The sequence below is a fragment of the Zootoca vivipara genome, chromosome 9 (genome assembly GCF_965207765.1).
Source record: "Zootoca vivipara chromosome 9, rZooViv2.hap1.1, whole genome shotgun sequence".
Classification (NCBI taxonomy): domain Eukaryota; kingdom Metazoa; phylum Chordata; class Lepidosauria; order Squamata; family Lacertidae; genus Zootoca; species Zootoca vivipara.
This window is the reverse complement of record NC_142592.1, coordinates 43,209,271-43,226,394: the sequence shown is the minus strand read 5'-3', so window position 1 is coordinate 43,226,394 and position 17,124 is coordinate 43,209,271. Positions and strand designations below refer to the sequence as shown.

Genomic DNA, 17,124 nt, shown 5'->3' with positions numbered 1-17,124 from the left:
AAATCCCTGTCTAGCTGTGAAGCTCAAAGGCTACTAGTAATCATGGTGGCTAGCTATGCACTACCTGCAGTATCAGAGACAGTATGCATCTGGAGACCAGTTGCTGGGGAACATGTGCAGCAGGTGCTGTTATGCTCAAGCCCTGCTTGTGGGCTTCCCAGGAGCATTTGGGCAGCCACCATGACAACAGGGACTCTTCTTACTTTCTTATTACTAGGCAACCTTGGGCCAGTCGCACATTCTCAGTCTTAGCTGCCACATGGCATTTTTGTGAGGATAAAATGGGAAGGTGGAACCATGTGCATTGGAGAAAGGGTGAGATAAAGATGAAAACAACAAGTCACCAACTACCATTTGTGTATGACATTTGGCTTGCTTTTGTTTTTATTAAAAAGAATTCAGTCATCTCTGCAGAAGAATGCAAATAAGATTGTGCACAGATAAACTGCAAGCCCCAAGTTAAAGCTATTTAGAAACTCAAAACTTTGAAAGGCAGGCATGCAACAGCCACTGCAAAATGCACAGACTACCTTTTGCATATCTGCAAAACATATGCTGAAACATTCCCCCCTCTGCTTTGATCTTGCAGTGGAAGGAGCTGCAACTGTACAGTTTGCACAAGCCTGAAGCCCTTTCCCCTCTCTGTTGAACAGATGATGGAACCCAGAGGGCTGGGTGAAATCAGGTTGTGGGCTCCCTTGGGGAACCCATGCTCTATGCTGTAGATTATGGGGATTATGGGGCATGCTTGACGCTCCAGGTGGGGAAAGGATCCTAGAACAAGAGAACCCTCCTTCTCCTGGTATCTCTGTGGGTGGCTTTGTTCTGTTCCTTTTCTTATGCCAGCATTGGAGCAATGTCTCAATCCAGGCACTTGTGCACACTATGCATGTTTTGAACCATATGACTGATGGACTGCAGATGAACTGGGGCAACCCAGAAGTTTAAAAGTGTGTTGCAAGGACTGAAGCTTTAAACAGGGCCAGACAGCTTTTTTCTGTCCAAGGGACACATTTCCTCAGGGACAATCTATTGGGGGGCTGCCTACCACCGGTAATCAAAGCTACTGGAAGTTACCGTAGCTCTCTCAATCCCATGCAGGTCTACTCAGAAGCATACCCCACTGGGTTTGACGGGGTTACTCTCAAGTAAGTATACAAGGGAGCTTAATGCAACAGATCAATACAGCTAATGTTCTGGAAAGCAAGTGAATGCAACACGTTTCTGACTTCAGTGTGCTATAAACACATTCTCAGATCCTTCCAGTTGTTCTAAAATTACATAGAAAGAGGGGAGACACACTTTAAGAAGCCAGGCAAAAAGAAAGAAAGAAAAAGAAACGAAGAGGAAAGGACTAACCCCTGACAATATAAAAGAATGAGGAAATTTCAGGAGCCACAAAATTGATATTGGGGCCACAGGTTGCCCACCTACACTTTAAAATTTCAATAATAACCTCAGCAAACCAGTGGCTCATATTTGCTGTGGTATCATAGATACTTCCTGTCTCACCTCTCTGTCTGTAGATTAGGTGTGATGATGGCTCAGGAAATAGCCACTGAGGGATCAACAGGGTGTTTCCATTACAGGAAGAAACCAGAACATGGTTTTTTCATGTAGAATTAAGAGAAATGCCCAGGGTAATACAGAGATATACAACTTTGCTGCTGAGTGCATTTTTAAATAGCACAAGCAGCTATTTCTGCCTGGCCTATTTAAAAAAATGATTTTAAAAAGTTGGGGGGGAGCAGAGGCAGATGACAACATTTCTTAGCCGCCTACGGATCTTCTGCAAAGCGAGAGAAGATGTGCTCAGCACACAAATAGACTGCTCTGCTTGCTCTTTCTCCCACCTCTTACTTCCTGCCTGCTTCCTCTGCAGCAGCTGCGGTTTTCCTGGATGGCTTAGCGTCTAGCAGCTGCTCGTGGTGGAACAGGAAGGAAGGAGGAACGAAAGAGCCCTGCTGGACTAGGCCAAAGCCCCACCTAGTCCAGCATCCTTTTCCCACAATGGCCAACTAGATGCCTCTGGGAAGCTCACAAGCAGCACATGAATGCATTACCCCCCGCCTCAGGAGTCAGGCAATAGCTACTCCTAGATGGAAAATGGGGTTGCCAACTGACTGGGCCAGGGGTGAGGGGGAAGAGAAAAATCCTGTCAAGCCATTTGCCTGAAAAACAAGGAGCACAGCTTACCCTCACCCTCAGCCTTTTTTCTAAACTGAACTTCTTTGGTCATGGGGAACCTGTGGCCCTGACCTGTTTTTGGACTCAAACTTCAAGAGAGAGAGAGAGAGAGAGAGCGCAGGATAGTGGTTTGAGTGTCATTGCACTTGTCAGTCAGCTCTTCCACATTTCCTCCTCCTCCTAAATACAGAGGACCAGTAAAAACGTCACAGCCAGCAAATAGAGGCCACTTCACATGGTGACAGGTGTGGTGCAATGGTGAGAGTGTCAGACTAGACTCTGGTTCAAATCCTCCCTCAGCCGTGACCCTTCACTGGGTGACCTTGGGTCAGCCACCATCTCTCAGCCTAACCTACCTCACAGGGTTGTTGTAAGGATAATATGGAGGAGGAGAGCAATGTATACCACCTTGACCTTCATGAAGGAAAGGTTGGGCGTAAAAGCAAAAATAGATAAATAAATGCAAGCACAGTGGGCACTTGTAGTGGCCAGCCCATGTGACATCAGTAATGGCTGGCAAGCGACTGAACTCTCTAGCTGTAACAAGCAATTAAAAAATTCATTTTAAAGAGGATAGGTTTCCCTTTTTCTAATGGTGCATTTTGTGGCTGTTTTCTGTGGCGCTTGCTTTTAACTAAGCCACCTTGAGTCCCATCAAGGAAAAAAGGCAGGGTATGTTTGTATGTATGTATGTATGTATGTATGTATGTATGTATGTATGTATGTATAAATAAATATTTCCCCCTATGCTGTGCCATTGTAGTGCTAAGCTACTGCTACTTTCTAAAAGTGAAACGTATAAAGCAGATTTTGAAAATGGGCCCTGTCAAGTTTTATTTTCTTTCAAAGCAACATAAGTTTCCCACAGCATAACCACCTATTTGTGCCAACTGACTGCTGCACCGTACATTCTATAAAAGGCTAGGATGAACTTTAGTGCTACACTTAATTTTTAATAACACATTGAAGGGCCTTAAGACTTCTGTAATAAATATGATTAGTAACTTTGGAAATGTCACATCCAGCAAAGCTGAAGAACTAGAAAAATCACTTCTCCTGTACTGCAACCCTTCCTTTCTCCTCTAATCAAGTAATGTGCTGTGCATCAGACAAGGTGTGGCTATATTGCTGCTTGGGGAAAAACTTTGGAAACAGGGAGGGTTATCACAAGTCAGATGTGGGAGAATCTGGCAAGATTTATACTGGAATTCTATGTAGGAAGAGAATCAAGTTGAGAGTCTTCTGAGAACCACTTCGAAGGCTGCAGAGTCAGAGCTCTGGGCAATATAGCTGTGATTAATATTGCAGTTAAACCTGTTTGGGCCCTGCTTGATGTTAACAATAAATTTCCTAAAAATACAGCAGTGCTCAGATTTGAAATTCAACAATAATCCATGCTTCAGATCTATAAATCTGAAATCCAGTTTGAAGTCTGAATACAACTTTCAGTGTTGAAAATTCTCAACCAAATGTCTAAAAGCAAAATGTGATTTTTCAAAATGCAATATCTATCTAATTTGTGAATTTAGATTTCACCATGCAAGCTGCTATTAGTTTCTCCCACAACACAAAATGCCTCTTCCTATCCCCAGCTCATGCCAGTTACGTATCACTTGCAATCCTTGGATGTGAAAGGCAGCAATAACAAGCTAATGTTTTATAATGAGCTGCAGAGAAACTTGGCAGTGCATCAACATTTCGGAGGGAGGGAAAGGTGTGGGTTCCCTTTTGCTTTGTTCTGACTTACCTATCGGAGCCGTCTTTAAATAGCATGTGCTGACTACCCAGCAATGAACTCCCTCCACTATTACTGCTGTTGTCATCATCTTCATTTTGGTAATAACGAACAGTTCCAAGGCGCTGGCTTCGTCGGGACATGGTCAAAGGAAAACCACCAGACCTCTGTCAAAGATACCTGGGGAAGCAGTAGAGAGAAGAGAGCATAAGGTCCACAAACTCAGCAGCTGGGACAGCCACAATGACATTCCACACTGTGCAATTAAAGCAAACAGTTTCCCCCAAATAAACTTGGTAAATGCAGTTAAGCCTTACAGAGCTACAATTCCCAGCACTCTTGAAAATCCCAGAATCAGGCTCATGCAGAGCTAGTTGGGGGCCCAGGACAGGAGTCTTGTCCTTGGCATGACAGAGTAAGTTTTAGAGGTGTTGTTGTTGTTGTTGTTTAGTCATTTAGTCGTGTCCGACTCTTCGTGACCCCATGGACCATAGCACGCCAGGCACTCCTGTCTTGCACTGCCTCCCGCAGTTTGGTAATACCTGTTGTCTTTGTCCATGGAGTTTTCTTGGCAGGGATACTGGAGTGGCTTGCCAATTCCTTCTCCAGGTGGATCACGTTTGGTCAAAACATAACTTCTCCAAGTTATTTAAGCCCCTTCGCCACGACAAGGCAGTGATCCATGAAGGGGTTTAGAGGTGTAGCAAGAATATAACAGTCACACTGATGGATCACAGGGTTGGAAAGACCTTGGGGTCATCTAGATCAGGGGTGGGAAAGCTTTTTCAGGCCAAGGGCCAGTTTTCCTTCTGGGCAACCTTCTAAGGGCCATATGCCAGTGGTGGGTGGGGCCAGAGGCAAAAGCAGGCTGAGTAACTAAATGAAATGAAATGAACTAGTAGGCTAGTTTCTACACACTCACAGAACCCTTTCTAGCTTCCAGCCAGTTGAGCAAGTGGCAATATCAGAGTTCATGACTACATTCCAGACAAAAACATTTGGGATTCAATCACATACTAACAAGTTTAGGCTGGTATGAGTGGGAAGTTTCGCACAACAAACCCATTTCCTCCCCCAAATCAGACCTTTTGTGATAAGGAAAGCAATGGAAAAATGCACTGGGCTAACACTTGCTTTGACAAAATGTCATCTGACCTCCATGCAAGCAGATCAGAATGAATGCTCCACAAACAGCTCATCTGAAAACACTCAGTAAGAGGGCAACTGATGCAGATCTACTAATTCTACTTGAAACAGGAGGATTACGGGCATTGCTACTTGCCTAGCAGGCGGCACTATGACCTGAGATTTAGAAGTTCCTGCTACCTTACAGGCCCCTTCACTAGAGCCTCCGTCTGGCTGGCTGGAGCACGTGAGCTCAACTTTCTAACCAGCAGACATATGAATCACATGCTCCTTTTCAGAGCACCAGGAGCCAAAACTTGGCAGAGAGCTGCAGAGCTCTTGGCCAAGAAAAGAACACATGTCCCAGGCCAGCCAAGGAGAGAGCCATCTCAGACTTAAGTCAGGCTCTTTTAGGTGACCCTATGGCAGCGGCTGTATTTATACACCACCAGGCAGGCAGCCGCCCTGCAGATTTGCCTGCCAAGATGCAAAACAGTCCGAACAGCAGAAACCTAGCCTGACTCTGCTGAAATATCCACCCCTTATACGGTTATAAAGTCTGCCTCCCTGGCTCTCTACAATCACAGCAACAAGCAAGCAGTCACCAGGCTGTTCATAGGCAACCACTTATGAAACTTCAGTAACAAAACCAGTCAAATCTTGATCATGCTATGCCAGCCTGCGTTTGTAATCCTGCACCACAGCTATTCTGAGAGATGCGGCCGATTCTCTTCAAGGCTACATTGGCAAAACAGCACCCTGACAGTTCACATGCTTGCCTGCAGAAGATCCCTTTCCCTGGATCCTCGTAAAAGAATTAAAAAATAAATCCCTTCCCTCCACAGAAGCAGGATGCTCAAGCTGTTCCTGTACCTGCCTAGAACTATACAGTGGTACTTCGGGTTAACAACTTGATTCATTCTTGAGGTCCATTCTTAACCTGAAACTGTTCTTAACCTGAGGTACCACTTTAGCTAATGGGGCCTCCCACTGCGGCCTTGCTGCCGGAGCACAATTTCTGTTCTCATCCTGAAGCAAAGTTCTTAACCCGAGGTACTATTTCTGGGTTAGCGGAGTCTGTAACCTGAAGCGCCTGTAACCTGAGGTACCACTGTACTGTAAACAGGGCTTATTATGCTCCACACACCCCTTTCCATCATTTTGCAGCAGCCCACAAGAGACTCCTCCCCACTCCATGTGGGCGCAAAGTAAAGAGCCATTTACATCAAATCCCCAAGAGCAAAAGGAAAGTACAAAGGCATCTTGTTCAGTGCTATTAGGAAACAGCACTTATCCCTGGGGGGATTCAACAGAAAGCATGTATGCTCACTCCAGAGATCAGTTTTGGCCTCCTTTCATAACAGGAAGGGGGAAAGCAGCAGATTATAAGGGACCTCTGTCAAGTTACATCCTATGCATGTGCCAAACTGCCCTGCTCCTTTCTTTCTTACCAAGTTTCACCCACACCCTCCCCAATAAGGAGAATGACTGAGGAATCTGAGGAAAAGGGAGTTCTTTCAGGGCCCAATTCAGGTTTTTGCAAGGGCAAGAACAAAGAACAAGTCCTGAAACTTGCTCCCTATGTAAAGGCTAACTCTCTAACCATGGAACATGTGCAGAAGCCACTGAACAAAGTACTGTATAACGGCAAAGGCTGTCAGTACACTACAGCGGTTAGAGTGTCATATAAGGACCTGGGAGGCCAGGGTTCGAATCCTCATTCAGCCATGAAGCTCACTGGGTGACTTTAGGCCCGGCACTGCCTCTCAGCCTAATCTACTTCACAGCCTAGTTTGACACTGTAACCACTACGACACACTAGCTGTCTCGATAGGAACTGAAGTCCAAAAATGTCCATTGTCATCCGCTTCCCCATCCTGGTTGGACAAGGACTAGTGGTAGTGGCGGGGATTGTGTTCAAATCCTGTCATTGAAGTTACCTGGGTGGCCTTGGGCCAGTCACTTCATTCTTCCAGTCCAACCTACCACAACAGAACTCAGGGTGCCATTTTACCATCACAAGTTCTGTATGGGGAAGGGGTGGAGTAGCAAATATAATAAAAACACTCTTCCAAAAAGTTCTGTTTTCCCCCTCACTAATAATGAGCCACCACTGAAGTCAGGCTTTCAAGTGGGTATGAGCCTCCCACCCCCTTTAAAATCCATCACTAGCAACAACTCTCTGGCTTGCTGACTGAGTGCCCTCAAATGCCCTCCCATCAGATGTCAAGGAAATAAACAAGTATTGACTTTTAGAAGACATCTAAAGGCAGCTCTGTTTAGGGACGTTTTTAATGTTTGATCGCTTTATTATTATTATTATTATTATTATTATTATTATTATTATTATTATTCTGTTGGGAGCCACCCAGAGTGGCTGGGGAAACTGACAGATGGGCGGGGTATAAATAATAAAATTATTTTTATTTTTATTATTACTCCCACCAGCCCCTGCCAGCACGGCCAATAGTCAGGGGCGGGCGATAGGAGTTGTAGTCCTGAACTTTATGGAGGGCTGCCGTTGCAAGTTACCGGTCGCAGGGCTAACGGTTTCTGAAGGGACCACTCGAGCCAATTACAAACAGTAAAAGCAAGAGCGAGCGGGACCCGGGAGCAGATCTGAGGGAGGAAATAAAAACGGGCCAGTCGAATGAAGCGCCCTGAGTTACCCAGAGCCGGCGGCCACGCCAGGGGGGAAGGGCGGAGGGAGGGAGTCCTCAGGAAGTCCCACCCTGCTCCTTATTTCCCTACTCGCTTCGCGTTACTCTCTGCAAAACCCTCCTTCGACGGCAGCCCCTGACTTCCAAGAGAAAAGTCCCAGCGAACTCGAGGAGCGTTACACCCAAGCAAAACATGCCCGGGATGGGGCCGCTCCCCTCCTTCCCCCTCAACGCGTCTCCATGCCAAGGAAAAGTCCCTCTGTGATCTTCTGCAGCTGCCAATGCCTTGCGAAGACAACAACAAAAGCAGCATGCGCGAGGAGGGTCGTCGCTGCTCCTTGCAAGGACGAGGGAGGGGGGGATAAGCAGAGAGATAAACGGCCGAACAATTCGGAGCGTCTTTTCATATTGTTGTTTAAACGGGGAACATTAAAAGAGGCGACAGAGAAGAAGAAGAAGTCGCGCTTTGTTCCGGGCCAGGGAAAGAAATCAAGGCACGACAGCTAAGCACGAGGGGGGCTCGCCTGGGGTGACTTCTGGGGAATGGGGTGGGGACACAAGGGGAGCTTGACTCTGGGGCAGAGGAAAAACAAGACGAAACAAAAGGGCGCCACCTTTTTCTTCTTCGCCGGTCTCCTCTTGTCCTCTGCCTCTCCAAGCCGGGATTCCTCCTGAAGCGCACAAACTTATCCCGCAAAGCGCCCGAGATGCCAACAACAATAGGTAAAGCCCAAAACCCTCAAGAGCCCTTTTGCCTCGCGGGGATGTGCGCGAGCTCAGCTTGGTGGATCCTTTTTGCAATTAATTAAGTTAATCCTCAGGAGCTGCTGCAGCTGCCGCCGGTCCCGCCTGCTCCGAGCGCTAAAGAGAAGCCGCACGGCGACAATATGGCCCGGGTTTTGTGTGCGTGCGTCTGTCAAATCCCAGCAGCGGTAGCTTATTGGCAAGACCCGCACCTGACCCGCGCTGTCAATCTCTACCGACGTCCTGCGCCCATTGGAGGGTTTGAACAAAAAGCAAGCGTCGGGCCCGCCTCCTCGCCAGCTCCCTTTCCTGGCTTCAGCTGCCCGGTTGCGTAAGAGGAGGTCGGCCCCGGCGGCGGGTTAAGCTGCGACAGGCGGTGGCTCCGCCCCTCTCCTCCGCCCCGCCCCTTGGAGGCTGAGACGTCTTAGGAAGGCCGCTGCGGGGAAAGCTCCTCCAGCGTGCAGAAATTGCAATAAAACACAGTAATAGTAATACAGTATGTAAAAAAAAATGAATGCTCGGAGCGCTTGTGGGGAGCGTCGCAAAAAAAGCCCAGCAGGAAAAATGAAAGCGTATTTATTTTTTATTGCAATGCTGTTCGGTAGTAGACTTCTCAGGACAGGGATTAAAACAATAAAATGAAACAGCTGAGATACTCTTCCTCGTTTACCATGATGAATAGTTCTGACGAAACTCAAAATCGGATGCTGTTTTATTTTTAGAAAAGCATGTTCGTACTAATGAAAGTATTGTTCTTATTGACATGCAGCAGCCTGTCTATAAATCATGTTAAAAGTGGAGGGGAATGTAAGATATAAATACTGGTCCCACAGGACTTAAGTCCTAGGACCACTTCTGAAATGAAGGCTGGGCAAAGTTGATGAAGCAGCAATATTTTATTGAAGATACACACTTGCAAGGTGGGTGACCTGGAAAAGCAGGCACACACCCCTCATCAAAATCATGAATATATAAACCCCTTTTCCCGAGCGCAAATCCCTCCTTCGCCGCCCACTAGAAAGGGGCGTGCCGAGTTTAGGGCTACACCTATCCTATTGTTGCAATGTCAAATCCAACAAACTATGGCAAGTTCTTAAAGAAATGGGAGTGCCTGATCACCTCATCTGTCTCCTGAGAAATCTCTATGTGGGACAAGAAGCTACAGTTAGAACTGGATATGGAACAACTGAGTGGTTCAAAATTGGGAAAGGAGTACGACAAGGTTGTATATTGTCTCCCTGCTTATTTAACTTATATGCAGAATTCATCATGCGAAAGGCTGGACTAGATGAATCCCAAGCCGGAATTAAGATTGCCGGAAGAAATATCAACAACCTCAGATAGGCAGATGACACAACCTTGATGGCAGAAAGCGAGGAGGAATTAAAGAACCTTGTAAAGAGGGTGAAAGAGGAGAGCGCAAAATATGGTCTGAAGCTCAACATCAAAAAAACCAAGATCATGGCCACTGGTCCCATCACCTCCTGGCAAATAGAAGGGGAAGAAATGGAGGCAGTGAGAGATTTTACTTTCTTGGGCTCCTTGATCACGAAATTAAAAGACGCCTGCTTCTTGGGAGAAAAGCAATGAGAAACCTAGACAGCATCTTAAAAAGCAGAGACATCACCTTGCCGACAAAGGTCCGTATAGTTAAAGCTATGGTTTTCCCAGTAGTGATGTATGGAAGTGAGAGCTGGACCATAAAGAAGGCTGATTGCCGAAGAATTGATGCTTTTGAATTATGGTGCTGGAGGAGACTCTTGAGAGTCCCATGGACTGCAAGAAGATCAAACCTATCCATTCTTAAGGAAATCAGCCCTGAGTGCTCCCTGGAAGGACAGATCGTGAAGCTGAGGCTCCAATACTTTGGCCACCTCATGAGAAGAGAAGAATCCTTGGAAAAGACCCTGATGTTGGGAAAGATTGAGGGCACTAGGAGAAGGGGATGACAGAGGACGAGATGGTTGGACAGTGTTCTTGAAGCTACGAACATGAGTTTGACCAAACTGCGGGAGGCAGTGCAAGACAGGAGTGCCTGGCGTGCTATGGTCCATGGGGTCACGAAGAGTCGGACACGACTAAACGACTAAACAACAACAACAAATCCAACCCCCATTCCCCTTTCCATTCCCCAAAGCCCCTTATTTGGTTAATCTTTCCCGTTCCCCAAAGCCCCTTACATACTGTTGTTATCAATAAAGCCATGTTCCTTTATTTCACTGAAGCATGTCAATACAGTATCTTGTTTTCTTGGTCAAAACAAAATAAAAAAAATCCTTCCAGTAGCACCTTAGAGACCAACTAAGTTTGGTGTTCTTAACCACAGTTTCTGCAAAGGCATGTAACACCTGTTCTTTGTGTTAGCATCTTTAACCACAATTTGTTCCACAAGCTATACTGTATTAGAAAGTCCCCAGATAAAAATCCCCTAACCATTATAACCATATGGCCTTATGACTTTTATTTTTAAAAAGCAATTAATAAGAGCAACATTTGTTTTTAAAAAGGCAGTAAAAAAGCAACATACATTATTTCTCTCAGGGGAGAAGAGATTTTTGTTCACCTTTGGTGCCTCAAGCTTCAGGACATATTAAAAGAAAGTATTTCTTTGTGCAGTGGATAGTTAAACTATGGAACTCTCTTCCACATGAGGCAGGGATGGCCACCAACCTAGATAGCTTATTAGACAAATTAATGGAGGAGCAGACTAACAGTGGCTACTAGCTGTAATGGAGCCAGTAAGCTTCTGATAGCAGTTGCTGGAAGCCACCAGAGGGGAGAGTGGTCTTGTGGTCAAGTCCTGCTTGTGGGTTTCCTCCAGGCCCCTGTGGTTGGCCACTGTGAGAATTGAAGCCTTAAATGCCACCAATGCATGGAACACTGTTTTCACTTAAGTACAACGAATGGGATTGTTTTATTTAATTTCTGATGTTTGTAAGTCCATCAGTAATTCCTGTTATCCCGAAGCACACGTTTGTGTGGCCAAAAGAGCAGGGGAAGAAAATAAAAGGTATAATCAATAATCAGTTTGCAACCAATAATGTATAATTTGCTCAGAGACTAGGCATGGATTCCCTGTGGCAGCCCATCTTATAGAAATACCTAGGTACCAAATGTTGATGACCTCTAGGAAGAACAAAGGAAGAAACTAGGCATGTTATCTGGGTTCTGCAGGCTGTTGTGGTATGATCAGAGCTGGACCGCCCATTATGTGGAGGCCTTGGGCGGCGGAAGCGCAAGAGGCAGCATCCCACTCACCCCACCTCTTCGGTAGCACTGAGTTTCAGTGAAAGGGACGTTCAGTGAAAGGGCCAGGTGGTTAGAGATGTGGCATGGTAGGAGTGGGATAGGCAGTAGGCAGTATATTCCTGTTTTGTCTCAGTTAGTGCAAGGGATGGGCACCCTGGGGTATCATAAATAAATATACCAATTACACCCCTTTTCCGACTCCTGTTTGCATGACTTCTTTCCTTAGAAAAGCAGCTGCAGCAGCATGTATATGCAGATTCCTTGTGTATCATTAGTGGGCTCCTCCAGAGGAACTCTTTAGTAAGCAATTGGCCTGATTTGCTTGCATAAAGCTTGCACAGAGTAGAGATTATGCCCAGTCCTTATTGAGCATTTGTTCCAATTTGTTTGTGGGGCAGTTATACAGTGGTAGCTCAGGTTAAGTACTTAATTGGTTCTGGAAGTCCGTACTTAACCTGAAGCGTACTTAACATGAAGCGAACTTTCCCATTTAAAGTAATGGAAAGTGGATTAATCCGTTCCAGATGGGTCCGCGGAGTACTTAACTTGAAAGTACTCAACCTGAAGCGTACTTAACCCGAGGTATGACTGTACAGCAGGCATCCCCAAACTTCGGCCCTCCAGATGTTTTGGACTACAATTCCCATCTTCCCCGACCACTGGTCCTGTTAGCTAGGGATCATGGGAGTTGTAGGCCAAAACATCTAACGGGCCGCAGTTTGGGGATGCCTGCTGTACAGAAATGAGCATTCATCTTGATTTGTTTGCGGGATGACAAAGAACTTTAATCCACTTTAACTACACAAACTTACATTTCTGGTATGTGCTCGAATCCCTCCTAGAAAATAGTGACTGTCTGGAGGCACCCAGCATATAGTCTGATAGGACTATTTCACACACACACACACACACACACACACACACACACACACACACACACAAAATTTGATTTCTATTTCACCTTTCCATAATTAAAACCATGTGCTGCCAAAGGAGAGAGCAGGGCAGGAAATACATTATGTCCAGTAACTAGGATTTCCTCCAAACTATTAAAATGTTGCAGGTGCTGTACAAAGATTTTTAAAATGATACAGGAGCTGCCTTTGGACATACAGTACAACCAAAAACACATGGCACAAAAGGAAAGGGGGAGGGGAGAGAAAGAAAATGTAAACAAGGAAACTTGAGCACCAAAAAAATCTTCCCAGTAGCTCAATGACCAAGTAGAATGGCCGCTAAGAACAGTTTCATTAGGAGCAGGGCCGGCGCATCCATTAAAGCGAACTAGGCAGTTGCCTAGGGCGCTAAAATGGAGGGGGTGCTAGCACGATGTGGAGCGCTGCTGGCTTCGCAGGACTTGCTCTGCCGTGCGGCTGCTGCGCCCCAATGCCACCTACCCGCGTCCAGGGCGGGCGGTAGCAGCAGCACTGGTGCAGCCCAGGTGTACCCGGAGCGCCGAGGGCAGCAGCGTGTGGAGACCAGTGGGCGAGAGTATCCCCTTCCCGTGGCGCACGCGCCAGAGCCAAGCCTTTGGCTCCAGGCGCCGTCGCTGTGCTCTACTTCTCGGGCAGGCGGGAGCAGCTGCTGTTGCGCCTGGGGGTCTGTGGCTGAAGCCTGAGGGCGGCCAGAGCAACCTAGCCATCGACGTCGCAGGTAAGTGGGAGGGGCGCTGGGAAGGGAAGGGGGTGAAGGCTGGGCCAGGCCCGCAGGGAGGAGGCAGACACCCGGGGGGGGGCACCAGAAGGTGATCTTGCCTAGGGCACAAAAAACCCTAGCACCGGCCCTGATTAGGAGAGGTACAAAACGGTAGGTGATCCGAACCAATGGATGAGTTATGCGGCTTCACCTCTTCCTCAGCTACAGCATGATGGAAATATGTATTTGTTATAACAACCTCAATTCTCTCTTCCATTAGAGCAAGATGAGATGAAAGGGCCAAGACAGGAAATGTAAGTTGCTTAGTATGCCCTTCATGTATGAAGTAACTCCTGTAAGGACCTGTTCTGCATTCAGTGTTGAGTGAGGAATGAACAGGTTGCAGAGCAACCAGAAGGACCTATTTGTGTGCTGGGTACTTCCCAGTACAAGTAAAATCCTGGAACAAACATAACCAACTGGGTTACTACACTAGTGCACTCATTACTACAGCTCCCTCCTGTCTATTCCTTCTACTGGTGTACCTGGATATGCGCAGCCTCCCTCAGTCACCTTTCCTTCCTGTTTAGAATCCAAAATTATAGCCATTAATCCTCAACGAGCAAGGCAGATTTATTTAGTTCTTTCAATCTGGCAGTGTGGCAATCTGTTCCATTCCTACAAGGAGGAGAGAGAACACCTAAGCACAGGCCTGAAGTTAACACAATCTAAGAATAACAGCCCAAACCCACAACAGTTTTAAGCAGTACTTTGTTCTCCCCACTCCAGCTGCTACACTCTTGGCATGAAATGATGCTAGAGTTTAGAATCTAACTCCCTCTAGTGGAACTAAAAGAGAATTTTTGTGCTGAGCCTTGAATCTTAGAGTTGGAAGGCAACCTGAGGATAATCCCAACTCTCTGCAAGGCAGGAATAGGCAGCTTTCCCCACCCAGGGATCAAACCTGCAACCTTGGCATTATCAGCACCACATTCTAACCAACTGAGCCATCCAGGCAGACCAATATGATGGAGGTGGATAAATGGGATTTCCATTTAAACTGCATGTAATTTAATTTGTAAATGTATTATTTGGTGGAATGAAATGGTGAAAGACTGAGGGAAATTACCCTAGGCATGTGATGGGCATGTCCTCTCTGTTTTCTACAAATGGTATCAGAATGGCGTTGGAAATGTGTCCTCTCTGCCCTTCCCCCCCCTTCAATTCTCCCCATGCCAAAAGCTTGCCATAATGATCCTTAGTGCAAAGTCCTATAATCCCTGGCTAATTAACACAAGGGAGTCCTCTGTTGCAGGAGTGGGGGAGGGAAGACAGGGGCAGAATAAACATAAAAATAAAAGAACTAAATGGAAATGTACATTTCCTGCACACACACAAAAGAAGCTTCCATTTGGGCCATTGTGAATATACCGGTATAAAGGTGTGCATGTATAGGTACAGAATATCTGTGCACATGTCCAAAACAGAAGGCAGAGGAGGAATATTTGAGGGGAGGGACAGGAAAGCAGCCCACCACGTACATTGTGTCAAGATCTGCCCACTGGTGTGGAAGACACGTAGTGGCATAGCAGGTAAAGGTAAAGTAAAGGACTCCTGGATGTTGAAGTCCAGTCAAAGGTGACTATGAGGTGCGGCGCTCATCTTGCTTTTCAGGCCGAGGCAGCCAGCATCTGTCCAAAGACAACTTTCTGGGTGGCATGGCAATCAATATCCATGACTTTAAAAATGGGAATGGGTAGAAGCTAACGTGCAAAACATGTGCAAAAGGAAATCCAATCCTTACGATCTGTTTACAATAGAAGATACCAACCTGGAAGTGCCCTAAAACAAAGAGGTAAATCTCACAATTTGTTGAAATGCACACATTTCCTGACATTTCCCCACAAGTTAGACTGTACAGTACACCTCTCGGCAAACATCCACCTATGACCTGGTCAGAGCTAGGCATGATATTACAGGGAAAGCTAAGAGCACATTGTTGTGGAACTGCCCTGTGCCGTATTGTTCCCACTCAGTCAGGACCATTCTGCAATTCATCCTGCCATTCAACAGAATGTGAAAATACATCTTTACACTGCATCAGAACAATTTCCCATCTAACCCAGGGATAGGAGACGTGGTGTAAAATTCTAATTGTCATGTGGACTTGGGCCAGAGTTTGTAAGGTAAGGTAAGGTAAGGTAAGGTAAGGTAAGGTAAGGTAAGGTAAGGTAAGGTAAGGTAAGGTAAGGGAGAAGGGCTGTGTGGCTGTTTGTCTATATATGAGAGTGAAGAGAAGGCTGTTTGTGATGCTGAGCACAGGGGAGACTGTCTGTGAGAGAAAAAGACTGTGTGTGAGAGAGGGGGGGAGAGGGCCTACAAACATCATTTTTATTGCACATTCATAATGATTTGTGCTCATATGCTATTGGGGCTGTCACACAAATTCTCACTTTCCATACAGATTGCACCTGCAAAAGTTATGGGATTGTGAAACTGCTTCATTTTCAGTCAGTGCATATACTGTAACTTCCTGCTGGAATCCTCTTAATTTTTTATGCCACAAATGTTTCACTTTATTTTTTGTCCCACTTTTGTTGTGTGGTAGCTACTATGGACAGCAATGATGTGGTAGCACTGAGATAGCATTGCAGAACAAACTACAGTCATACCTTGGTTTGCGACCGCCTCCGTTTGCGACTGATCGGTTTGCGACCGCCGCGGACCTGGAAGTGTTTACATCCGGGTTCTGTGGCGCACGGAATCGCAGAAGCGATCTGCGCAGCGCGTGCATGCGCAGAAGCGCTCTGTCGGCACTTTGCGCACGCGCAGAAGAGCCCCTCGGTTTACGACGAACTTGGGGAGCGACCGGCTCCCCGGAACAAATTGCGGTCACAAACCGAGGTATGACTGTAAAGCAAAATAAATCCACCATTAAGGCACTATTATTGTGTCAAGAAGATGTTTCAGAATACACTCACAATAAAACACCAGTCAGGAGGAGCCCCCCCCCGGGTGGGGGGGTGGCACTCAGACATGCAGTCCTTGAAGCCAAAAGGTTTACCTTCCCTGCTTTACTATAACACAAAGTAAAAGAAAAGGTTCATTCAGGAAAAAGAAAAGAAAAAAACAAATACAGCCCCATTCAATTCAGTTTCTAATCAGAAGTAAGTTCCACAGTACTTAGTGAGGCTTACTTCCAGGAAAGTTTGCACAGGATTGCAACCTCAGACATAACACACCCTGCGCACGCACACACACACACAGAGAGAGAGAGAGAGAGAGAGAGAGATTTAAGACACTGCCCACTAGCTTGAGCTGTCAAGGCTAAATAAAAGTTCATGATGACCTACTAATTTTCAGGGACATTTAGTTCTCTCATAACAAAGCGGACCCTCTCTACTGCCACATAAGCAGGATTAATTCCAGAAAGTTGACCTCCAAACTACAGCTCTTCTCCATCATTCTTCATTTATAAGAGAGATTTCCCAATCTACTAAATAAGACTTGTGTGGTTCTGAGCCACTCAGGCTTTGGTTGCACTGCGAATTGCAAAAGACTTGAGTCACATATGGAAGATAAGGGGTAGCGATCAATTTATCTAGTAGAACATGTCTGCAGAAGAATTATCATGGATATAGAACTTACACAAAGACACAACTGATCGAAAACAAAATAGAAATAAAATAGAAAAATTCCTTCCAGTAGCACCTTAGAGACCAGCTAAGTTTGTCATTGGTGTGAGCTTTTGTGTGCATGCACACTTCTTCAGATACACTGAAACAGAAG

The 17,124-nt window shown here is 46.1% G+C and overlaps 1 protein-coding gene across 3 annotated transcripts in view; it reads right to left on the bottom strand.

Annotated features, from left to right (window-relative positions):
• SUN2 (Sad1 and UNC84 domain containing 2) overlaps nt 1-8,641 on the bottom strand; it is a 35,172-nt gene extending 26,531 nt beyond the window's left edge. For 2 of the 3 annotated variants that reach the window (XM_035128409.3, XM_035128410.3), the window contains exons 1-2: nt 8,322-8,641; nt 3,935-4,102 (exon numbers count right to left, since the gene is read on the bottom strand). In XM_035128409.3, coding sequence (XP_034984300.3) covers nt 3,935-4,065 — 131 coding nt within the window. In that variant the 5' untranslated portion in view covers nt 4,066-4,102; nt 8,322-8,641. Of the gene's footprint in view, nt 1-3,934; nt 4,103-4,239; nt 4,348-8,321 lie in introns of those variants that run through there. The other variant, XM_088676654.1, reaches the window with a different exon arrangement.
• Between the last annotated feature and the right edge of the window lie 8,483 nt (nt 8,642-17,124).